Raw genomic sequence first — 25,421 nt, 5'->3', positions numbered from 1 at the left:
AGAGCCCTGAGAAAGCATGGAAAGGGATGCACAGTGACACACCCCACAAATAATGGACATTTCACCCACCAACATTCTGACCAGCAGCTGAGGTTCCTTTGGACATCAAGAGTTTCACTGGTTTGCTACAGCCCCACAATTTGTTGCACACAATTTACGTGTTTGAGGCTGTATTACTGCATTATATAAATACAAAATCTGAATGTGTCACTTTATAAATCTCTACATTTTATGCAGGTCTCTAACTGATTGTTTAGGCACCAAAAATTATATAGAGGAGTTGTTGGCAATGCCACATGAATTCAGGTCTGGGTTTTCATTTGTTTGTTTGATGGGAAGATTTTTAACAGAAAAATCATTAGTTGCCAAGAAGTTGCTCCAAATCAAAATGGATATTAAGTAATCTCCACTATGCACAGAGCAATGAAAGCATGATGTCAACTTTAAAGGGATCAACATCCCCCTAAACCTAGCTCTACCTGTTGGTAAAGCTGCTGGACACAGACAGAAGTGCTAAGCACTGGGTTAGAAAAAGGTTTCAGAAGTCTAAGGAAAACAAATAAACAAACAATAAAACAACAGAAGTCTCCTAGGGTAAAGACAGGGCTAGGTGTAAAAAAGCACAGAATCTACTTTTGATTACATCAAACCTCAAATCAGCAAGACTTTGGCAGGAGGAGACCTGGCTTCACATTTTTGTCCCATTTTACCCAGCCATCACAAGATTTCTTTACTGTTGTGCTCCACTTCTGTGTCACAGACAATAAAAGCTTTGTGAAAGGGGGAAAAAAGAGATCACATTTTCCATAGTCAGAACCAACACACATTTAAACTGACACTAACAACTACTTTATATGGATTAACATTGAAAACCAGATAGATAATTATGTCCAAAATGTGGAAGCCTTGCACACTACGAAACTAGCCATTAAAAAAAAAAAAAGAAACAACTAATATAATGTCATGGATTTAGCTAAAGTTTGCATTTAGAAATCAGAATTCTTTCAAACAAAATCTATTCAAGTCTTGATAGAAGTACATCCATTTGTTTTTCTGTTGGTATTTTTTTCCTGAGATTTCAAGCCATGAAGTTTTGTACCACACTCCATGCTATAGGAATCTGTGAATCTTAATTACATTTACCGTTACAAAAAAGGGTTTATGAACTTTTGCCTTTGGGCAAAAATGTTTATTTCATTGCCTTTGTTATTCATTCTTTTCAACTCCAGAGCCTTTGAACTTTTCAGCTGCACAGAGTTATCACCGTTGCACAGGAACCAGGAACTGCACTCCCGAGATGCAAACCACAAGTTGAAGAAAACGAAGGAGGCAAAGATATACGAGTCGTTATTTTGGCCACCCTTTGTGCCATTAAAATCTCATTTTCTGCCTATTAGAATGCCCTCTCCCTGCTTAGGCAGTGGTGATAGTCAGTGATTAGTGTGTAATTGAGTATAATTGTCTTTTCACTTTTCATTTGTGTCATTCTGAGCTTCTCTCTGTTTTTCTAACCACTGAGAGGAAAAAAGGGTAGAAAGCAGATAAAGCTGTTAAAACTCTCACTTTCAGCCCTGAAGAGATTCCTGATTGTAATTATAGATTGCATCTTCTTTGTGACTCCTCAGAATTTAGTGGACATCTCTTTCCAAGCACCTGGGCAAAGCTCTTGCTAATAAAATAAACTACCATCTATTCAAGCTTTAACTAATAATGTCAGCTTCAGACAGATGCCGTGTGTAGGAAAATTTAACCAATCTTTTGACACTCAATTATCAAGGCAATTTATTAACCTGATTTCCTTAAAAGAGCTCACGCAAATTAGAAAAACAATTATGGTATTCATGCATTTATATGTTGCCAAAGAGCAGTAATGCTCCTAATTTGTGTATTTATAACTCGATTACAGCTCATCTCAATACACATTTCTTAGTCCTTGGAACTCTCCTCATACAACTTGCCCATAATTTTCCTGGACCACTTGGTAAAATCTTGATGATGTTATTTTTAATGAGATATTTTATTCACAGAAAAAAATACAAGCTCTGTTTTCTGTACCTAGCCATGGTTCTTCAGGAGAAGAGCAGTACATTACAAATGCTTGACAACTGGATGCAAACATGAAGCCCGCATGATTCCATTATAAATCTGCTGAAATTAAATATAAGCTATGACTCTTTATTCAGCCAGTAGGAGGAAAAAAAATCTTAAAAAAAAAAAAAAAAGGAAACCAGCAAACTGAAATCATGTGGCTTATATAAAGAATACATTATGGTTTAAATTTGGCAATTCATTATACTGTGGCCTGAGGGAATAGACTCTTTGGTTCTGGTATACAGCAAATCCTCTGTCTGAAAACACAGGACTGACCTGAGGTGAGAGGCCATTGCCAATGGCAGGGTTCATGGGATTGGAGGGCCCGGACGGAGGCACAAAGCTGTCTGTATAGCTGGAAAATCCATGCCTGGTGCTGGGCAGGCAATAGGCAGAGCTGCTCTCTGGGTTTGAAGGGAGGCTGCTTTGGTGTACAGTGCTTGGAGGGAGAGGCTGAGGTCTATGGACGGTGCTGCTTGGATCAGACACAGCTGGAAGCAGAAGAAACATGTTGATATGTTTTCCTCCTTTACTTCTGGTATAATAAGTTCATTATGTGAAGCTCAGCTTAAGATTACTGCATCAGAACCTGCATCTAAATACTGGTTAAGTAGAAAAGTAAATCTGTAATATTGCTGGATATTTAACTGGCCTTTGAATTTACACAAAAAATTCTTAAACAGACTGTAAATATCATAACAACAGACATGTGGTTTTCAGACAACCCTTAGTGAGCACATATTGTCAGCAGTATTTTTTTTTTATATGTCTATATATAAAAATAAAGGGAAATATTTATTTCTTTATAAGACCAGCTTTCCCCTCCTGGTCACAGCTCAGAAATCCCACCACAGTTTGTATCAAGTCAAGCAATGGATGGGAGAAGCCCTGGGCTTTGAAAAATTCCCTCAATTAGAACCTCCTCCAAGAGTTAGGATCCAAATCTCAAGGAGAAAGCAATAAGAGGGCATAACTTACTTTACAAAATCTCACTCATATTTTTTTTTTATTTAATAGTACAATCTAACAAAGCCTAGATTAGAGGGTCTGTTCCCTCCCACTCAAATCCATCAAAGTTCATGGAATTTCTGATAACATTAAGAAAAAATTTTACCCTACTGAGACTGGCTACTGACTGATGTGAAACAAGGTGGTCTGAATAGCTGTTTTTTCCACCCTCAGATAAATATTCAGAGTATTTACTGAAGTTCCAATACTCCATCACTGAGAGTCACAACAAAGACAGAGTGCACCTGTCTCCTTCTACATCACACCAAACACTTCCAGCAAAGCTAACCAGTGCAGTGGCAGGACAGGGATGAGCGTCCATCCCTTTACCAAAGCTGCATGCCTGCTGGGCAGAAGGTGATTATTTCTCTGAAGAGCGCCCTTCACATGGAATCATCCCTTTCTTGCAGCAAAACAAATCTCAGTTCTTACATGCTTAAAATAAACAGGCTTGCAGGATCCGCCCTGAGCCAGACCCTAAATTGGCCAACTCATTAGAAAAGAAAATATTTATACAGTTGATGAGCACAGGAAATCCCCTCAACAACAGCATTTTAACCAAGTACCTGCAGGCTACTGTACCTTGGGGTATGGAGGTGGGCTGGTAGGAGGGCTCAGAGAGCTGGTACGTTGGCAAAGTCGGCATGGCACTGGGTGGGAATCCTCCAGGGATCAGATGGTTGAAAGCCATCAGTTGGTTGGCTCCTGCCTGCTTCCTCCATCTGGCACGACGATTACTAAACCAGACCTGCAAATGTTTCAAACATGAACATTTGATTTTTGCACATTTAATACAGATGTATCAGAAATAATGGCATTGTATTTCAAACACACTCAGTGTCTGAGATGAGAGAGGCAGAAGATACACACTAAATTCAGTACTCCTAGACAAGAAAGTTGCCCTTGGCACACATTTCCATGGCCCAACAGATTCAATATAGAAATTCTGATCCCTAGTTTCCTCTCAAATTCAGCCACTCCTGAGAAAAAAAATTGTCTACTCTTTCAAGCTTTAGTGGTTTTAATCACTATCTTTACTGTGGCAGATTTAATGACATAGGAGAAACTTCTCCACTTAATCTAAGTGCCAGCCAAAGCTATTTCATCTGTACTGTATTGTCTTTAATTTGCTGACAAGTAAGTGGCATCACTTAATACACTGTTAGAAGGTACATGTACTTTTACATTGGGATACTATATTGCCCTAATGACCAACAGAACTTCAAGGTTTTAATTAGAAAAATACAAGCCCTCTGTACAAAATACACAAATCCCTCCCAGCAAGTTTTCATGTGTTCACATATGTACAAAACAGTAGGTCAGAACTTCAGTACTAGATTAGCATTTCAGAACCCCTTTGAAATCTGTTCCCAGGACAGCACACCAACCAGATGGGGTTTGGATTTGTGGGACATTTTAGCTATAAATCTGCTTTTCTTCACATCAGTCTCAGTTTGTGTTTTAAGCTTTCCAAGTCTTGGATGGTTCTTACTACATCCAAGATACAAAGAGGCAAGACATCACAAATGCAGATATATTAGGAGTTGCAAAACACATTTGTTAATTTTGATATTATAACAATTCCACACATCACAAATTGGAAGGGCAAGGAATGCAGGAGTGCCTGGAGAAGGGTGAGGCACATTGCCTTGTTGTGGGGTCAGAGCAGGCTCCTGATTACAGCTCTCAGCTCCATGGTGGAGCACTGAGGGAAAGAATTCTTGGTTCAGGTTGGTTCAGGTAATAGAGACTGCACACATTTGTATGAGACAGTTGCTCATAATCCTACACCCTGAAGCAGCTGTGGTGCTCATCTATAGATACAATTAATTAGATAAGCCCTCAACTGAGTGTTAATAGCTGATAAAGTAGATCTGTACAGCCTGTAAGGCAGCCTGGCCTGAAAGCCACTGAGGCACGTTAGCTGATGAGCCATATATAGAAGTGTTGGTAGAAGATGGGGCTCAGATCTGTAACCCTTCCAACAAGCTGGATTATGAATCAGGCATCACAGACTGGGATTCTAAATGTAACACCTTTTACAAACCATGAGTGGCCCTCACACCAGAGGATAACAACATTTTGGGCTGCACTGTGAGCTTCTCCTCTGCTTGCTATTTCATGACAGGAGTGGTGGGACTCACTGGGCCATCTGGTTTCTGCCATAGGCCATCTGTCACGATGCAGTTTGTTCTGACTTCATCCTCTTTTCAGAATGGGATGCTCAGTTCACACAGCTGCCTTCTTCTTTGGCTGCAACGTCTACTCCTCAATTATCCACTCCCACTCCAGTTTAAGATCTAGGACAGAGGGATAGGTGGAGCCTCTGTTCTCTGTCACAAATCCCTCTCTTGTTGTTCGCTGTACATATTAACCCCCTCTGTCGCAATATGAACCATTTCTGAAAGCAGCTGGCAAGGACAAGGCACTGGGGTGGAGATGCAAAACCTGCAATGAGCAGTAGTTGAGGATAGGTCTAAACTCAGCCTGTAGAGCAAGAGAGGGACCTTGCTAAAGATCCAAAGAACACTTAGGAAGGATAATGGAGGTCAAAGAGTGACCAGGGAACAGCAAACGCTTGTTGTAATGAGCTGACCCAGATCATTAACTGTGGCTTTTTGCCTTGACACTCTCTCTTCTTCAGGTCAAGAGGGTTATCTCATGATCTCCAAGTGTTTTGGGAACATGAACAGAAGAACTCGGCTACATGAATGGATTTCACTGAGGAAAGTGAGGTAATGAGGTTTCATTTTCTCTACAGATAAACATTTGCTTCAAGTTCCAGATCTTTATTAAAATCAGTCAAATCCCAAACTTTAATTCAGTAGTAAACAATTTACATAAATAACAAGTTTTATTTTTTTATTTACGGACAGATTTTTGGCTTATTTTGTAGACTTGCATTTTTTCCACAACTGCAGCTACATATTAGACATCTCTGAAAGGAACACACTCAACAGTATCAAAAAGTCTGCAGCAGCCACACAAGGGACATCCTTGCACAGAGCTTTGTAGCCACCTGGAGCCCCATTATACTGAGTGGGACTCTGCAGGGGTGCAGAAACAAGGATGTGTATTGTCACCTCAGTCCTGTGTGATTGGGATGTGCCAAATGAGTGCTACTTGATGGGCACCCATGTCCCATGGCACTGGCACTGTCCTCTGGCACTGGCCTCTTGCTTTCCTCGGTGGCAGGAAGGCAGATGGCACCTGAGTTAGTCCAAAATTAATTCACCAAAAGCCCTTGAACAAGTTCAAACCTGCAGAGGAAGCCTTATTGCCACTAATACCACACAAGTTCATCACTACAGAATGGTAGAGGCACATAAGAAAACAAAAATACAAAAGCCACCAAATCAAGAAAAAGTTACTAAAAACTAAATAACTGAAACCTAAATATTTTATTTACATTTTATGCAATGCTTATTAAAATTAGTCAAATCCCAAGATTTATTCAGAAGCTTGAACAGAATTACGAATGTTGAGTTCAGAACCTATTCAGAAGATGTAATTTTAACTGAAATTAATGGGGGGTTTAATCGTAATATTTCCCTTAGACTACAGTCAGTTACCTTGATCTATTTCAAGAATTTAGATTTTTTTTCATTTCTTAAATCCTCATGTATCATGAAAAATCCATGTACAATACTACCACTAAAGAAATCTTGAAAAAACTTTGCTAATCTCAAGCCAAGACTTAAAAATAAATCCAGTCACCACAAGCCAGTGTGCCTGCTTAGAAACATATTGTAAAAACCTGGGGGAATATTTTCTTTTGTTTATACATTTCCAATATGATTTAAATACAGTGTCCCCTTATGTGCAACAGATTTCAACTTCCACCAACATGACAAAATTCTCATCTTATGAGTGGCCTTTTGAAATCTAGCAGGATGCTCCTGTTCTCCCAAAATCTCCTTTTGAGAGGCACAATCATCACCTGGCTGCAGGGATGCTGCCAGTACAAAGCAGCCCCTGGAGGAGATCCCGAGTGTCATCCTGTGAGAAAGTGCCACCCTGCAGTGGGCACAACAGAAATCAAAGTCTAAACTATCTAAAAATGGACAGAGGAAACATGTCTTGGCTGAGGGACCCAAGCATTCAGAAACTGTCTGCACAGAAGCCAAGTCACACTCACCGTAGTGAGGCTTGGACTCCTCGGTTCCTGTGTCACTTTCAAAGATGGAATGTAAATGATCCAGATGATTTGGAAACAAACTTGAGTCCAAATGTCTGGCCAACATTTATGGCTTGAAAACAGAACTGAATAGGATGAAATACAGAACAAAACAGGGGGAAAGTAGCACTTTCAGTACTGGAGGCTCCAGTTTTTTAAGCACCTGGGACTGGACTGACCAAAAAAGAAATCACTCTGCAACAGAACATAAAAACTGTATTTTGCACCAATGCAGATAGATAAGGTGAACTAATAGGTTTCTTCCATCTCTATTTCCTGATATTTGGATCCTGCCTCTTATTATCATTTTTTCTTAAAGCAGTTTGCAAGTGATCATGCCAATATCTTATTTTGTTGATCTCAACAGGATATTCTTTAGAAGATGCATTTATTCACTTGGGAACACACTAGTGTAATTAGCCTTGACATTTCGACAGTCTGATCATAAACACAGAGTGCTGTATGTGCTTTTAAGGCAAAAAGATCTCTGATTCAACAGGGAAAAACATTCAAGATGTGAATGTTGCAAAAAACCCATGGATATTTTGTTATACAAAGTCCTGACCATTGCAAGCATGAGTGCCAGAAACACAAAAGTCGAGAGACTGATGTATTGTTAATGGCACTTCTAATTTTAGATGGATTCTAGATGGGGGGAGGGAGGACTTGGTTCAGTTTTTCCTCATTATATTTTTCATGGTAACTGGCTCCCCCAACCTACTATTCCCCACCTCTCCCTTCCCACAAAATTCATATGTTCAGAACAAAGTCTGACCATCCTGGAAGCCAGAGTCCTCGGCGGATGTTCCACCAGGGAAAGAATGTGGGCTGTGCCAGAAGCAGCAGGGGTGCCCTGGAAAGAGGGGAGGCTGAAGAAGGAAACTGCAAATAAAGCTGAGCTCCACCAGCCCAGGCAGAGCTGACTCTGTTACCTTTGCAAAACATGGCTACAACTGCTACAGACACCTTCAGGGTCTGCTCCTGCAGTCCCTACAGATGCCAGACCCCACTTACTTCAGCAGCCCTTTTAAGGTGTGCCCAGGAAATAAGTTTTTTATCCTCCCTTCTTTTTTTTTTTTTTTTTTTTCAGTAGGGTGATTTTCCATCCTGGCTCACCAGGGTATCAGTACTAAGAGTTGCAGGGAGAGCACTGCCAGGAAGCAACCACAGGATGAATAAAGAGTAGAAAAATAATTGCTTTTTTAGCACAACTAGTTGAAAAATAAGCTTGACTGTGACATCTGCACAGCCCCAGCCTCACAGGGATAAGGTCCACTGCATACAGATGCACACCATGTCCCCCACAGCATCACAAAGCCTGCTGAGAGCAGCCTGCCATGGCCACCAGAGGGAATGTCACAATGCTAAGTGTTCTCTGCTTGCTGAAGCCTGCTCTTTATCGGCATGGGAAGTGATGCTGTTTAGGATATTGCCAGTTATCAGTGTGCTAGAAACCAGAGTTCTTTGAAAACATACAGGGGGGAGGGAGGGAGGGAGGTGGGAATAAAAGGGAAAAATAAATCAAACAAAACCCCAAAACAACAACAACAAAAAAAAAAGAACAAAAAAAAAATCAAAAAATGTGAACTGCACAAAAAAAGAAACTCAAAAGCAAAGAAAGTTCAAATTAAACCCAACACACTACACACAAAATAAAACAAAACAAAAAAAAAACCACAGATCAGAAAGTCACTAGCCTGTGCCAAAGAGAATAGGGACTTTCAACCACCCCCCAGTGTGATCCAACATACTCCAATCTCTTAGGTTTCTTTGAGAAAACTTTGACTCATTCCTACAAAAATACTTCTAAAAATCTGCAGCTGAATAGTTCTGAAAATTATTGAGTAATAAGCAAATTGAGCTGTGTATTTATAAGTTAAAGTGACACTAATTAGAGCCCTTAGGCAGCAGAGACCAGAAAGAGACAATCAAAATCACATCCCTCTTTTCCTTTATATTTAAAAATGTCCTCTTGGGCCTGCATATGAATGCAGTTGGTTAATTTACCCATAAGAATTTCCCCTTTACAAGGAGGGGGGACCTCCAATTACAGGGTTATCTACTGCTGGATGCACACAGCATTTTCTTTCTTTAGCCTTTTTATGATGCAAGAGATTCAGTCTCAAGAAAAGGCATCAGAAATTCTCCATAAACCACATCAGGAATAACTAAAGATCTGATGAAAGTGAGTCTTGAGTGTTCTTGAATCCATCCTGCATTCCTTTGCCCTATCTTCCCATAGGACTGGGCAGTTCAGTGTATATGCTCAAACCATTTCAGAGGAGCTGAAAGCAAATTAAGACTTTTTTTGGCACAGATTCCCCCTCCCCAGTGATTTCTCAGAGAGTGCTTTTCACTGTTTTCTACTGAAAAAAATACTACTAAAGCTGAGAAATTGGACTTGAGAGCCTTTAAACTTTACTACTAGCTCAAGAGTCATAACTTCTCTCACCTTTCCCCTTACTCCTCTCCAAACTCTTTCCCTCCCTGTACCACAGTGAAGCAAAGAAAATAACATCCAAGCACAACACTTAAAATACATTTTTTTCAATAAGTTTTCTTCTAGCTACTCAAGACATCTGAGCTCTTGGGACTTATTTGTTGAGGTTATAATAAGGTTTTTACAATAGCTTACAAGATGATTACAAGTTTGACATGGGAACATTCAATTCCATGCTAGTAGCCTGGAGAGATGTGCCTAAATTTTCAGACATGCTCTGTTGATAAACAACTTTTTTTCTTTTTTTTTTTTTTTAATTTCTTCAAGCAAATCAGTTTAAAACTGAGAAGAAACTCTTCAGGGTGGGAAATAGTCATGATTCAGAATTCTTCCTGACTTGCCCTTCTTTTTCACCATTATTCATGGATGAAAAAGAATCCAAACAAATTTTTCCTATTGCATTTTGGAATTAAACAGGGAGGCCATGTGCCAGCTGCTTCTCACAGCAGGGCCTCCTGCCCCAAGGATCCATACAGCTGGGGCACTCCTTAACATGGTCCAATACACAAGCCCATGCCCCACATCTCTGGCAATTTGGGATGCCTGCCATCAACACAGAGCCCCAAAAGATTTGCCTGCACGGCCAGCCCCCGTTGGCCAAGGCAGGTTCCTGGCCAGCCACAGGACAAACCTGAACCTTATTTAAAAATCCTTTGCCAAAAGATTGACGTAAACACTCCCCACCATCAATCCAAAACAGGCCCAAGCTCCTGCCAAAGCGTGCCCAGTTCATCCAGGTCTAAAAACAAGCCTGCTGTGGGAATCAAAGGTGGCCAGAAAAGATACTACCCACTTCATTCCTGATGCACCATTTCTTACAGAAACCATAACTCCACAGCTCTGCAGCTCAGAAAGACCCTTTGATCTACACTGGAGATAAATTCACTTTCCAAACTTGCCTTCAGATTGTCAGTAAAAGCAGGCCACAGACCTTAAGGACCTGCACTGCAACACAGCAATGGTTTCAATGAGGTTTTAAATTGGACAGGTAAACTACTGCAGAGTTGCAATTTTTACTCAAAAACTGCAAATCTTTAACTTCACATTCCCAGAGTATCACTATTTTTGTTTGTTTTTAAAGGAAAGGTCCTCCTTTGGAACTGTGCTTATCTTTCTGAATTTTATCTGATAATCTCACAAGACCAACGAAGTCTCCTCTTCCTTCTGCATCTACAGAGGAGAGCAAGTGCCTTAAGAGGCAGCAGAAGAGGTTGTCCTGGCTCCATATTACATCTAGGTTCAAACATTGGGGGAAAAAACTCAACGGACCTTGAGTGGAAAGTGCTGCAGGAGGAATTGGAGGGAGCACTTTAACTCGTTATTACACCCAGTGTTGAAATATTTGCCATGATTACAGTTACACATCTCGTGACTCTTACAATGTGGAGTTTGTTGGAACACTTCTTTCCCCAAAAGCCTTTCCTGTTCCCATGATTAGGTACACAAATAACACTCACAGTGTAAAGTCTGTTTTCAGTTGCTTGTAGCTCTCAAAAAATTCCCCTTAGGGGCTGACATGTTCCACGCTTGATCCCAGACCAGAGGCAAGTTTTTTCCCCACCTCCAAGTAACCAGGTTAGAAACATGCATTTGGTTATCCTTCAGCAGTGGGAGAGTGAGGAAAACCATGGTTCAGTGGTGTAAGATTCTTCCTTTCACCAGAGTAATAGACAGCCTCAGGGAACAGAAGGAAAGGGGAAGCACAGGGTGGCAGAGTAGAAAAAACCAAACATGAGATGCAAGTACTGCACAGAGGGACTGAGGGAATAGCAAGGTTGATCCAGTTGTAACCAACTAAATAACTGCCCAGGCAATATAAAACTACTGTACAGAATTGGACCTTCCAGTTCCACAGGAAATAAATAAATAAATTTCTGGACTTAGTTGAATTCAGGCTGCAAGAGCCAGCTCTTTTAGATAATGCTTTATTGGGAAGCAGTCAAAGAGACCTTTGTGTATATATCCATATAAAATTTGGTATCTCTGATCTCTATCATAATGTTACCAAAAAAGAAGTGTGACTAAGAAAGCTTGAATGCTACTTCAGTATGGCTATCCAGCCCTCTCAGCCTCAAGTCTCTTAGGGTTATTTTCTTTTCACAGGTTGTCTTTTATTTCATGCTCATAATACGTGGCTATTTTAAGGAGCTATAGAGAGGTGCTGAATGCTGATAAGGCAAATCCTGTATCCCTTAATCCACTGCTAAATCATTCTGCCAGCCTTCAAGTGTACCAGACAGATGGAGTGCACTAGGAAACTGCCCACAGGCTGGTTACTTCAACCCCAGCTCATCTTTAATCCAGAAAGGTTTTGTTCTGGTATTTTAATCATTGATTGACTGGGAACTCTCTTCCATGCTGGGTTAGGTAAAATATCCATGTCAGAGGTACTGGGGAATTCGTGAGGCTGTAGATCATACGAGTGGTGTGAGACAGGATGCGTCTCGAGGGAACCAAGGAAGCCATGAGGAATGCAAAAAGTCACAGGGTTAAAGCCACATTAAGACAGCTGTTATGTTAATGAGAGTTCTGCTTTTCTTCTAGCTGTGGGTCATTGATTTAGAAAAACATGAACAAGGTCTTTTTCATTTTATCGTATTTTTCCACTGAAGCTAACATAGACCAAAACATCATCTCCAAGATCCCATTTGTCTTGCTAACAACACTTGTGAAGCAAGTTATCTTTGTTATGTTTGTGTGCAAATGATTCCTGGGGCTTGATCTGGTCTTACCTGGCCTAAGTCTATCTATGGAGCTGTTTTGCAAGCATTTCACTTAGTAAACATGTTAAGAAAAGTCATGCACAGCTGAGTTTGCCTTCCAGACAAATTCATCCGCACATCTGATTTTCTCCCAGAGTCATAATAAACACTTACAAGAAATGTGGCGTGAAGTCTTCTGCAAAAACATTTAGCAGGTAAAAAGTCTGAGCCTTTCAAGACAGACACTCAATAATACAGCCATGCTGCAATAGGTGTGATTGTCTTCAAAAGTCAGAGAGGTGTTTTGTATTGCTTATTTCAGTTTGCACAGTCTGGATGCCCCAGGCTGAGTTTCAAAGGTCAAACCATAATAAGAGTTTTACCAAAGAAACCAAATTCACCTGTATCCTTGGTCAGACCACAAGTCACCACTCATTTCCTTTGTTAGATCACATGCTTCAACATTTTGCTTGTCACCCAACCACACATTAGTTAGTAAAACTTGCAACTCAGACTGATTTAAAAGGGGCATACTTTTCCCAGCATTTCATACATGTCAAGTGGTGAAAGAGTAGCAGAAGATTCTGCCTGCAGTATTAAACTTTTCAAGCATGTGTTTCTTTGATATTAAACAGGAGAAGTCCTAATCAAAACATGAACTCTGAGGTGCAGTTTATTCCAGGTCAATTTAGCTGCTATTTTCCTAGGTTTAGACAGCTAAAAATCCAGGCTCGTGCTTTTTAAAAAAAATTTAAATCAACTCCATGTTACTGCTCTGGTACATTAGCTTGTTTTAGACAGCCCAGATCTACATGAGGCTGTGAAGGCCTAGAAGTTATTTGAGCACTTATTTTCTTTTGAATTAAGAGTGGGTATAAAAGACATATTACAGAATTTATGTCAAGTCAACTTCAAAATCTAACCCAAAAGTGAACTGTAGATACTGCACCAGCCACCTTCCTCACTTGCATGGCTCTGTAGACACATTTTCATTTAAAAAATGTTTTTTTCTCCTTTTTTAATGCCTGGAAAACCCAGACAACAACAGATGAAACCAGTTAGGTAACTATAAACTGGCCCAACAGCTGAGCTGTTACATGCAGAGTGCTGTCAAGTGCATAAAGCAAACAAATGGGGATACCAGACTTTCTTCTTCAAAGATTCTGTACTATATTCATGGTAAGTACGGAACAATTAATGGGAAGACACAAAAGTTTTTTCAAAGCAGTTCTCTTAAACAGTTGTAAAAACAATGTCCATATACAGATGCAAAACTCTACAGATGTAAACAATGTTATCTTACATTTTCCTTCTACTCCAGAGCAGGATCATGTAGAAATATAAAAGGACTCACATGCTAACAGAAAAGGAAACTCCTTTCATTAGGCAGCTTGTATTATACATACCTGGACACGAGCCTCTGTGAGCTTAGCTCTTTGTGCAAGTTCTTCCCTGGTGTAAATGTCAGGGTAGTGTGTCCTCTCAAAAGCTCTTTCCAGCTCTTCCAGTTGCTCTGCTGTGAAGGTTGTCCTGCTGCGACGCTGCTTTCTTTTTAATGGTAAATCTGGTTCAGAATCAATGTCAGAGCCTTCATCAGACTGAGGTGCTGATGCTCAAAAAAGGAAAAAAAGAAAGGCAAAATTAGCTTTAGCTAAGGAGAAAGAACAGCAAAATATTGACTCAACCAATGACATCCTTTCATATGGAGGCTGTCTTGGACCAAAGGCCCCTCACAAACCCTGAGTGAGAACTTAAGAAAAGTCAGCAAAAAACAAACCACATTCAGCATGACCATGACCCAGGAAGGGGCTACCAACTCTTGCAATCAGCAGTTTATAGAGAAATCAATATGGAAACTCGTTCTGGACTTCACAGACATGCAGATAGTGATGTCACAGACAGGGCCAGACAGATCCCAGCAGCACTGCTTGTTTCCCCTGGCCACCAAGTGAACTCCAGCTACACTGAACCCAGAGCTACAACTGTGAAGGCAGCAGAACCTCTTCCAGTACCCAACCACATTCATTTTCTCCAGTAAACGGTAATGAACCAAAAAAGTAGACTTTCAAAGCCAGTCTTCACTTGCACCAGCTGCTGTCCAGGCAACCAGCATTCCTTCTTGCCTGAGTGTTCAAGGGAAACCACCTAAAGAGGGCAGACACTCCCCAGCGATGCTGAAACTGCTTGTTCAATGGAAATACAAGCATTGCTGCTACTACTTCAACAATGCCAAAGAAATTATTGATATAGACATTGATTTAATATTTAATCCTTTTAATGTAATTTATTTGGAAGCAAACTGTTTCTCAAGCTCCAGCAAAAACCCCCCGCCACGTTCATTTCTAGCTATGTTACATTTCCAATTTCACTCAAGCTGTTTGAGCTAATAAATACAGCTAATCTGTTTACTTAGAGCATGAGAAACACAAAGTGCTTTTTCAGACAATTCAGCTGAAAAGCTTATTAATTTCTGCACACTCACACACAAAAAAGAACAATTACTGCTACACCAGTGGCTCTTTTGTGAAAGGTGTCTTCATTTTCCAGACAGCATCAATATCTTCGACCCAGCAAACACAGACATAAGGAGAAACTCCTGTGGGTCTCAGCATCAATATACTGAACAAACCTCAACTCCCAGAGTCTCTTACTTGCAGTGAAGTTTTGTCCCAAGACTGGACTAAGAGGTTCTTATTCTTGAAAATATTGTTCTCTAGAACAAAGGAGTATCACCACAACATCCCACCCTAAACACTTCAAGTTCAGCCCTTATTAAACAGGCAATACAGAGTATCCCAAAATTAACATCATACATTGTCTGAATTAGTGACAAATCCCAAATCTTCTCAGCTAGAGTCCCAAGTGACACCTGCATTCCTCAGCAAATGCCAAGTTACAACCCTGCAGGATGGCTTCACACTGTCATTCAAGAGCAAAAAGAAATATAGGCTATTTTAAATATAGTTCCCCAATGTCACTCTCAGATACAAATCACCCACCTTAAGCAGAACCACTCTTACTGCCCAGGCTAGGCTGGAGGAGAGCACAGCAGCCACACTGCCAGGGTCACACTGGCTACCACTGCACTCTGCCCTTACCTGCTGTGGTGAGATCTGAATATATTTCCATACAGAGCTCAGAAATGTCCCTTTTGGAGACAACTGCTCTGACAAAAGCTGCCTTTAATTGTGTACAATGAGTTAAAAGAAAAGGAAGTTGTCAGGAAGATAGCAGGAACACTTTGAATGCTCTTACATGTATGAGTACAACCTCTACACACATCTATATTTGCCTATAAAAAGCCAGCTTAAACTGTGCGATTTAAAGGGGATATTTACTGTTAAATTCTTGAAGTGAATTCCCTCACCAACTGAGTGGGAAGTATCAGGAGACATATCATTATCTTTTAAAAATGTTTTATAAAGACTTAGCAAAATCTTGACATGTTTCCCTATGTTCTCATTCCTTTCTGCAAAAGAATGTAGAACTAAAACCCTGACTCCATTTCATTTTCACTTTATATTTCATTAAGCAGCATAGAAAAAGTACAAAGGTAAACCAATTTAAAAAACCAACTCTATAGTATCTAAGAATCTGGCACAATATGTGTAATCAAGGGCAAGAATTTAAAGAGAAAGTAATAAAATTAAAGTAGAGAGAAAATGTATATCACATGAAACTAGTTTTATATCTGTCTGCTTTCATTGGCATTACCTTTTGGCAGGCCGGGCTGCTATGTACAGCTTTATTGAAAACATTGGCTCCTTCTGTCTTATTTGCTGTGTGATATGAAAGTCAGACAAATATAATCTCAAAGGATAGCTACATGTCTGTACTACAAACTGTACTGTTTTCATTTCTTACAAAGTATTCTTGAATATCACCATCATCAAAGACACCTTTATTCTTATTTTTTCCTATTAAAATACCATTATTAGATTTTGGTATAGGTGAGAAGGGTCAGAGTACTGGCTAAGCACAAAAATTGGATACACCTCAGCCTTTAGACAAGCAATATATATTTTATATATGTTCAATAGTCACAGTGCATTGCCCTCTCTCTAAGCAGTATCTCACTAACAGTTCTACTGACTTCCATGATATGCAAATATATTATTCAGCACTGGCAAAGCTGGTGAGATTTTAGCTCGGTTATTTCTACATCCATCTCCACAGACACAAAATATGCATATCACTAACCTTTATGTGTGTCTGATCCTGATTTTCCAACCCTCAAGTCATAAATAGAAGGAGACTCACTGCCCTGGGAGATCGCCTGGCTGGGCTCCTTGGTATCACTGGAACCCCTCTTACTATACAGCTCAAAATGGGAGAGGCAGCCAACAGCACTACCAGTTGCTGAGTCACGAACAGTAATTTAAAAAGAAATTACAGCATTAAAGAGAAATTATTTGTCCCTTAACTGCTCATGACCTATCTGGTGGCCTAAGGAAATGCTGCATGCCGATTATCGCCACAAATGCACAACCCCACTGCCCAATGTCACAGGCACTCGGTCACCTGGAGCTCTGCAACCATCCCTTTTCCAAACACTGTAAATAGACACATGGGGCAAAAACCGAACAACAAAATGACACACAAGAGGTCATTCTGTGGGCTGTTCTTCCTCCCAGCAAGACATTTCATTTGAATAATTAAATAACAATAACATGACAACCATTTAAAGCCCATGCATTAGGGCTGCAACACAGTGCACCTGACAGAGGCAGGCAGAGGGGTTATCATGGAGAGGTTATCGTTCTGTGACCCAGGGAAGCAGAAGCTCTCTCACAGCTCTTCACACCCTGTAACATTTTTAAATAACATATTACACAGTCTTTTCCTCCTAGTGCAACAGCCAGAATGAATTCTGTCTAGCTGGAGATCTCACTAAAATAAGGCAAATGAAAAAAAATTTAAAATAGCAAAGGCCAGGGAAGGGTTTGGTTGCTGTTTATTAACTATCTACCTGCCACACACATCCATCTTCTCAGTTCTTTATTTCAGATTAATTTCACAGAGTCTCCCCCTTGTGCCACTGCACACTGGGGTGTTCACTGCCAGCCCTGGGGCTCACTGGGTTGTTCACTCTGCCAGCTCTGGGGCTTATTGGGGTGTTCACTCTGCCAACCCTGGGGCTCACTGTTGTGTTCACTCTGCCAGCCCTGGGGCTCACTGTTGTGTTCACTGCCAGCCCTGGGGCTCACTGGGTTGTTCACTCTGCCAGCTCTGGGGCTTATTGGGGTGTTCACTCTGCCAACCCTGGGGCTCACTGTTGTGTTCACTCTGCCAGCCCTGGGGCTCACTGGGGTGTTCACTGCCAGCCTGGGGCTCGCTGGGGTGTCCCCTTTGCCAGCCCCAGGGCTCACTGGGGTGTCCCCTTTGCCAGCCCCAGGGCTCACTGGGGTGTCCCCCCTGCCAGCCCCGGGGCTCACTGGGGTGTCCCCCCTGCCAGCCCCGGGGCTCACTGGGGTGTCCCCCCTGCCAGCCCCGGGGCTCACCATGGTGGCAGTGGCTGCCAGGGCCCGTCTGATCCCCACAGCCATGAGGGCCGAGGCGAGGCGAGTGACCTCCTCATGTTTGCTCGGGTGCAGGCAAGGGGAGTGCAGCAGGGCCGCCACCCCCACACAAACCCACAGCAAATGACAAATGACACTTTCTCTTTGTGATCTTTGGGATTTTTGTTGACTTATTTGGAGGCTTTTGTTGGGTCCTAAGAAATGGCCTGTGGCTGAGGCCTATTGGGCCGATTTCCACGCTCCATCTGTGGTATCCATCAGCGGGGCCTTTGCCCGCATTCAGGGCTCTGACACCTGCCTGGCAGGATGCAGGAGGCACAAAGGCGGCTGCCGTGGAGGCGGGGGCGGTGGGCCGGGGGGCTGGGGAGGGCAGCCGGGTGAAGGGGATGCACAGCAGGGGTTAATCCAGCTCCCCCTCCCCAAACCTCCGCACCTGGAGGCGTCCCTCCAACACTGCCTCCTCCACCAGAGGTGAGGGGCTCAAGCAGCTCTCCGTCACACTGAGGGGGAATTAAGGAGGAAAGGGAGGGAGAGCGGCAGAACTGCCTCAGGATGGGGGTGTCACAGGCACCCGAGGAGTTCCCCAAACACACCTCTGGTGCTGGCTCCCCATGATGGCCAGGAGCAGCAGTAGGTGGCCAGTAGGGCATTCCTGCCTGGATCCTTGTTTGTGTTGGGGTAGGCTTTCAGCAGCTGGTTTTTAACAGTCGACAAGATAGAAACACACCAAGCATCCTTTTCTTCCTCAAAATAAAGTCCACAGGAAAATAAAACAGCATCCTTATTTCGTGCTAGCAGCACCTCTCTCTCCTTCCCTCTCAGCAGTCCTGTTTAGGGGCAAGCTCTTATATCCGTACAAAATATAATGAAGACTCTAGAGCACCTCTCTCCCTCCCAGCACATCAGCCCTTCATTTTTCTGTGTTTGCCTGGGGAAACATGACGCCAGGCTCCCCCCTCTCCTCCTCCTCCTCCCAAAACCTCCCTGTCACAGCAAGGAGCCATTAAAAAGAAAATACGCCCTGCCAGGTCTGTGCTAATCAAACCAGGACAAATAAACTCTGACACTCAACAACTCCCCGAGTGCCTGCAGCCTGGGGAGGAGACTACAGATTAGTTATGAATATGGCAGGCAGCAGGGGACGAGCTCAGGGGTCCCGAGTCACCCCACAGCCACCTGTGAGCTCTTTAAACACAACTGAAGCGGTGTTTATCTAAGATAAAGCATGCTTCAAGGAAGAGAACAGCACCCCTAAAGTTTAGGTTCTCCCCCCAAAGCACTTTTGGGCAAGTTTACTGATACTCAGAGCTGCAATTTTACCCAATTCAACATTAATTTTCTGGGCTTCAAAGTCCGTGGGGGAGGAGGACAGAAGGGAGATTTGGACACCCTAAATTTCACCCTATTAAGTCACAGCCCAAAACTTGTTATCAACTGGACTCCTTTTCTTTGAGAGGAAAAATTAAATCAGATTTCAACAAACACAGAATGAAACAAGAAGCCACAAAAGATTTCTCAGATGGGTTTATGATAAAACATGCTAATGCTGCTACATGCTTTTTTTTCCTATTAAAAGTGAAAATTTAGGAATCAGCAAATATATAAAGAAATTATCAATCTTGCTAGAAAGTAGTAGAGTACCTGACACAATGTGAAATACCCACAAGTAGTAAAATTGCTTTTAACTAATTCTACTGGCACTTTGACTATGATATATCAAAGAAGGAGAAATGAAACCAAAAAGAAAGCCTCTGTTCTAGACAGGAATATCGCTCATCTAACAGGGATTAAGTCACACTTCAATTACTCCTTTGAAAACCGCTGCTATTTGTAAAGGGCATACTTACAAAAAAAAATTGTAAATGACTTTAACTCCACAAGCACTTTAAAAAAGTCTGCAGTGAGAGAATGAGAGAAATGTTGAGGAAATATGTTGCTACTTAAGTAAACTCGTTAATAAGACAATTAATCCGTTGCTGGAATTGGAAAAGAGCAAGCCTATATCCTGTGAGCTCTAAGCTGAACTACCACAGCAGTGATAAAAGTGATCTTCTCGAGAAAAATGGATGGTATTTTTATTTTGTTTGGGCTGATTCACATAGAGAAATGTGCTTTGTACGGCAAAGTGAAAAGGAAAACAGTAGCTGCAGTAAAAGGAAAAGGCCAACAGTGACTTTTATTTACAATTACCAAGAGACAGGCTATTATTGACCATATGTGCCACAATCGCCCTCCTTATCATGGGTTGGCCATCATGTCCACTGGGAGCTGTTAATGAACTGGGTAATTGAGCTGCTGACATGTGTTACCAAAACAAAACAATAGGAAGAAGAGACAAATGAACATTTTATTTGCCAATCAGAGTAGGTTCCGCTTTTCAGAGAACTGTGCCTAAGTAAGTGGCTGAATACATAAAACAGTGCATTGAAGGCAAGCAGATGCATGCACAATAATGGTTAACTGACAGCCTATGGCCCATCTGTGCTTAACATTTTGTTAAAGAAATTACTTGACTTGCTAAAGAGACAAATCATACAGCTGCCCCAAGTGCTGCATTATAAGAGATAAATCATTAGCTAAACTGTTTCATGCTTAAAATGACAATGCATATTAACAGTTATGCAGGGACATTTTGTCAGCACAGCTTGATGCAGTTATAAGTGACAAAAAATGTGACAGCTCATAGCTATTCAATGATTTCAACTTAGAAGAGAATGACAACACTGTGAAAACAATTTCACTGCATAAACAATAGACAATTCACAGGCTCTTCTTTTTTAAAAATATATTTTTTTGCAATGATGAAATAATATGGAAAAGCAAAAAAAATGCACAGTGTCTAACTGTTCTGCACCATTAATCTGCTAGCATGTACTTCATTCAAAATCACAGAGCATCAAAAAGGAACACATTCCATTTTAAATATCAAAGACTGCATCGCCAGCACTAAGAATAAATGGCTAATTCTCAACTGTGCATGAAAGGATAAAGAATTTCTAGAGTGAAAGGAAGGGAAAAGGAAACTGCAAATACAACTACAAAAATCTCTTCTTATTCCCCCACCTCCTTTGCCAAAAAGAGATTTGCTTTGTTGATACAAGTAACGCTAAAGTACTTACCAGCTTTGCATGTGGGTCTGATCCCAACTTTCACTGCTGTAAATTTACATTGGGGGATTACTATTATTTTTACTATTATTGCCATTATTATCATTATTCTCATTAACATTATTGACATTATTTTTCATTCTTGTTACTTATATTGAAAACTAAATATAATGGAACTGCAGTTAGTACTTAGATCCTATGTCCAGGGAGTACATATGCATGTATGCGTAGTATCAAAAAAAAAAAAAAAAAGCCAAACAAATACTGTGATTTGGTAAAAGTCATGTAGCCTGTGGGAGGTTTCCCTGCAGTTTCAGAAGTTGGTATTTATATAAGGGTTAGCTCAGGTTTAATGACTAAATAAAATTTAAGTTGCTACAGTTTTCCCCACGAAGCCAAGACTTCCTCGCAGACTGCGCAGAATTTCTATTCACTAGCCTCAAAAGACTACCCTGCTGTTTCTACTGGTACACGAGCAAAGCTGGATCTGGGCAAGCTTTGCCCCTTGCTCAGTCTGTCTGTCCGTCCCTCCTTCCCCAGCAGACCCAGGCAGAGTGCAGAGAGCGGGAGCGCACCACGCCGAGCGGCTCTGCAAGAGCGGCGAGACCAGGCAAAAGCACAGCTCGTTGTTTCTCTCCGGGAGCTCACGAGTGCCCACGTCTGGGGGTTTTTCCAGCCCTTCCCACAGGGAGCATCCCTGGTAAGGCTGAGAACACCAGTGCTGTATTTAAGTATTGTGGCATGTTGCCTGTTCACTTACCAATACTAGGATATTTCAAGGAAAAACTGCCAGAGCATTAAAGAACTTTGTCTCCTAAATTAAAAAAAAAAAAAAAGAAGGAAACTAAATACACAAATCCAAATTAGGTTTTCTCCCAGGTACTTTAGGAACTGAGGTGATATTTTAATATAGGGAGACTTAGGAGAAAAGTGAGATCTCTCTTGCAGAAATCCCAGAACGTACTAAGAAAGGATTGGCATCATATCTTCAAGCCAGTATCAGCTGATGGAAGAGCTGATTGATAACCAATTAAGACTGAAAACATTGAGTATCCTGGGAGATGGAATTCGTCAGCTGAGAAATTAAATAAAGCAAATGAAGGAGTCTCTGGATAAATGATGAGACTGTATTAGTGAGTTAAAGTGCTGCAAATAATTGAGTTGTCAGTAATCTCTCAATTGTCTAAGGCAATGTGGATTTTTCAGAAGAAAAAAAAACCTATAAATTATATTTGCCTCAATCCTTTGCAACAACACCATGCAAACAGAACTCCTAAAGTTATGTGATCAAACTACTGAGCACACCAAGGCTTACAAGCATTTTTCAACATCAGCTCTGATTTCTTCACTGATTCCACTTGTAGTAGTGCTAAAACATTTTTGAAGAAAACAGAAACTGTACAGATGGCTAAAGTAAAAAATAAAGAATGTTTTAATAAACTTCCTATTTGTCTCAACTAGTTCTAGCATCTGAATTAATAACGTTTTTGATTCCCAAAAAACACTAGCAGAGAAAGCTGTTGTAGATAGCTTCATCTCCATGATTACAGTCCTTAAAGTCTCAGTGGGAAATCGAGTTTATCATCTTTTCTTAAATCCACAGCTGCAGCCAGACCACCCCTCAAGCCACTTTTACCCACTACAGATGTACACTGAGTTATATGACCATCCCTATTTATCACTTTCAGGACTAGGAATGGCCAAAATATTTCCAGAGTTTTTTTTTCATTAAATAGAATATTGGATTTTGTCATTGAATACAACTCTATTTCCTCTAGAAATTACTTAACTCTGCAGGAGATTTTTGTGAAAGAAAACTAAAACTACTGACTTTTTCCTCTGCTTTTTAAATTTCAGTCAATAAAATAGCTTCTCTTTTTCATCAAATATTTTTCCTATTATTGTTTTTTCAAAGACACTACCTACTCCTGCCAAATACTTCTTTTCCATCCAAAGCTGCTAGTAACTCTAGGTCACTTCCATCACAACTACATAAGAATTGGGGTGCTGACCTCAAAATCCATCATCTTCTGTCATGAAACCTGGTCCTACTGGGTATTGAGCCCTCCAGTCCCACTGGTCAAAGACAGCCCCTGCCTTTATGGTTGTTGCAGTGTTTGGGATAAAAGGACCCTACAACGGGATAGCAGCAGGGTGCTCAGTACCTCTTTGTGTTGTTTCCTGTGGGGTTTCTCATTCCAGCCCCTACCTTGGGTGCCAGCATGGGGGGGTGCAGGACTCTGTGCACAAGGCTCCCTGAAGCACACAAAGCTCTTTCATTCATTACAGTGCCTGTGATGCTGTTACAGTAATTACCTTGAGTCCATCCAAGATCTGGTCACCTGCAGATGCTCCTTGTTCCTCACCCTATGAGGTTTGCACGCCCATGAGCTCCTGGCATCATCCTTTAATTACATTTCCTGGGGACTGTCTTCTAGCAACCTCACAAAAGCCATTGGAGCTCACAGATGTCACCTGACCAGAGCACTGCCATAATACAGACACTAAACAAGCATGAGCAAATAAAGCAAGCACACAGTGCTCTGAGGACATAGACCCAGGCTGGCTAATAATGAAGCAAGGTTTGCAGCTTGCTACCTATTCCAAAGAAACAGGGGGAGCTTCATTTCCAAAGAAAACACAGTTTTTCAGTCAAAACAAAAAAGGCAGAAAAAAAGCCCTGCTCTAGCTGACCTCAGAGCAGTCAATAAAAGGGAGTGATGGGCTGTGCTGGGCTGCAGCCAGACTCACAGCACCTTTACAGCATGGAAAATGTGTCTGCTGGGAGTCACTCTGGATCCAGTCTCTACACCACAGACATATGCAATTCCCTTACATTTGCTCTCATTTACTGCTTGTTGACAGATGCTGATAAATGTTCTTGAAAATCTGCAGGAAGGATGGTTGCTGGTGAATGCCTAATGGTAAAGATGTCAAAAATTATTTGACTAAATATACACATACTTAATATCACCAGCTTTGAAACCTCTACATATATTAACCAGTTTATAACTGTCTCTCTGAATTATTAACAGTCCCAAAAACTGAAGAAGTAACTCTGCACCAAATTATGTGCAATAAACACACTGGGTTCTCTTAACTATTCACCATACACATACAGCAGAAGTGACAGGATGCCTGTTGATGAGTCCTGTAGGCTTTGCTTGGACACTAATGTTACAAAATATATTTTCACTCATTTCCTTTTTTTCCACTCCCACAGTGTCCCTACAACATCAATGACTTAAAATGACATGATTGTCTAAACAGAGAGTATTTAAATTATATATGAGGTACAAAACCACACATATAACTCATTTGGTCCTTGCCATTCCCAAAGAAAGAAATTCTGAAGGATCTAGTTCTACATTCCCAGTATTAAATGCAAGCCACATTGTGTCAGTGGTCTTTGGATCCACCCTCGAGACTCAGATGTAGCCCTCACCCACCCTCAAGCATCAGGAATGTCCACACTCAGAAAACACAAGGTTTTTACTTTAGTTCCTTTTACCCAAATGGGGAACCCAGTCAAAGTTCCTGTGGGTTTTTTTGGAGCATGAAGAGAAGTTCACTTTTTTATGATCTCCCACAGACTGAAAATCAATGGTTTCATTAAAACTAATGATTTTACCCTCCAGAAATAGGGCAAATTCTCAAAGATAACAGTGAAAGTGGCCCCAAATCAGATTTGCAATATTTAAAATTAGGGGGGAAAATCGCCAAAATACAAACAGATGAATCCAGAAAGCTAAAATGCCTAGTTTCTTAACTACGGTCTTTCATCTCTGTAAAATCAGCTATCTTAAATTGTTAGGCTGTAGGGTTAATTGATAGCATCTATTTAAAGGTTCTCACTGTTTCCCCAGAGGTCCTCAACATTTCAGCAGGAAGCAGGAGAAGATCTTGGAGACGCTTCATGTCAGCTGTAAAAATCCTGGCTCCTGCTTCATCTTGCCTTTCAGTGCTGTGGCACCGCTCAACAGAGTTCTTTTTTGCTTCCACTTGTACTCAGCTCAGAGCACCACAGCCTGCAAGCACTCTTATGTGCATTGCTGGGTACCCAGGAACATCACAAGTGAGAGTCCTAATAGCTCCATCAGCAAACATGCAACAAGGAAGCTTTCCCAGGTGGGAATAAAAGTAGTCCTCCTTGTTTCTAATTTCTCCTGAAAACATCATATTACAGCACATTCAAAACCAAGAGGTCTTCTCGAAAGCAGACTCTGCAGAGTGCTTGGCATTTTCCTGCCACCATATGAAAACATAACAGGCCCTGAAATGGAAGTTTGAGTATCTCATCTTGTAAATCCAGACTGA

The 25,421-nt window shown here is 41.2% G+C and overlaps 1 protein-coding gene across 29 annotated transcripts in view; it reads right to left on the bottom strand.

Annotated features, from left to right (window-relative positions):
- Positions 1-25,421, bottom strand: part of PAX3 (paired box 3) — a 73,389-nt gene that overhangs the window by 9,444 nt on the left and 38,524 nt on the right. For 8 of the 29 annotated variants that reach the window (XM_064385997.1, XM_064386009.1, XM_064386011.1 and 5 more), the window contains 3 exons: positions 13,885-14,090; positions 3,682-3,847; positions 2,368-2,582 (listed from right to left, as the gene is read on the bottom strand). In XM_064385997.1, coding sequence (XP_064242067.1) covers positions 2,368-2,582; positions 3,682-3,847; positions 13,885-14,090 — 587 coding nt within the window. Of the gene's footprint in view, positions 1-2,367; positions 2,583-3,681; positions 3,848-5,135; positions 5,400-8,392; positions 8,573-13,884; positions 14,091-14,216; positions 14,426-21,864; positions 21,919-23,116; positions 23,261-23,420; positions 23,596-25,421 lie in introns of those variants that run through there. The other 21 variants (XM_064386023.1, XM_064386014.1, XM_064386015.1 and 18 more) reach the window with 17 other exon arrangements.

The sequence above is a fragment of the Passer domesticus genome, chromosome 11 (genome assembly GCF_036417665.1).
Source record: "Passer domesticus isolate bPasDom1 chromosome 11, bPasDom1.hap1, whole genome shotgun sequence".
Taxonomy (NCBI): domain Eukaryota; kingdom Metazoa; phylum Chordata; class Aves; order Passeriformes; family Passeridae; genus Passer; species Passer domesticus.
Note: the sequence above shows the minus strand (reverse complement) of the source record. Positions and strands in the feature narration are given on the sequence as shown.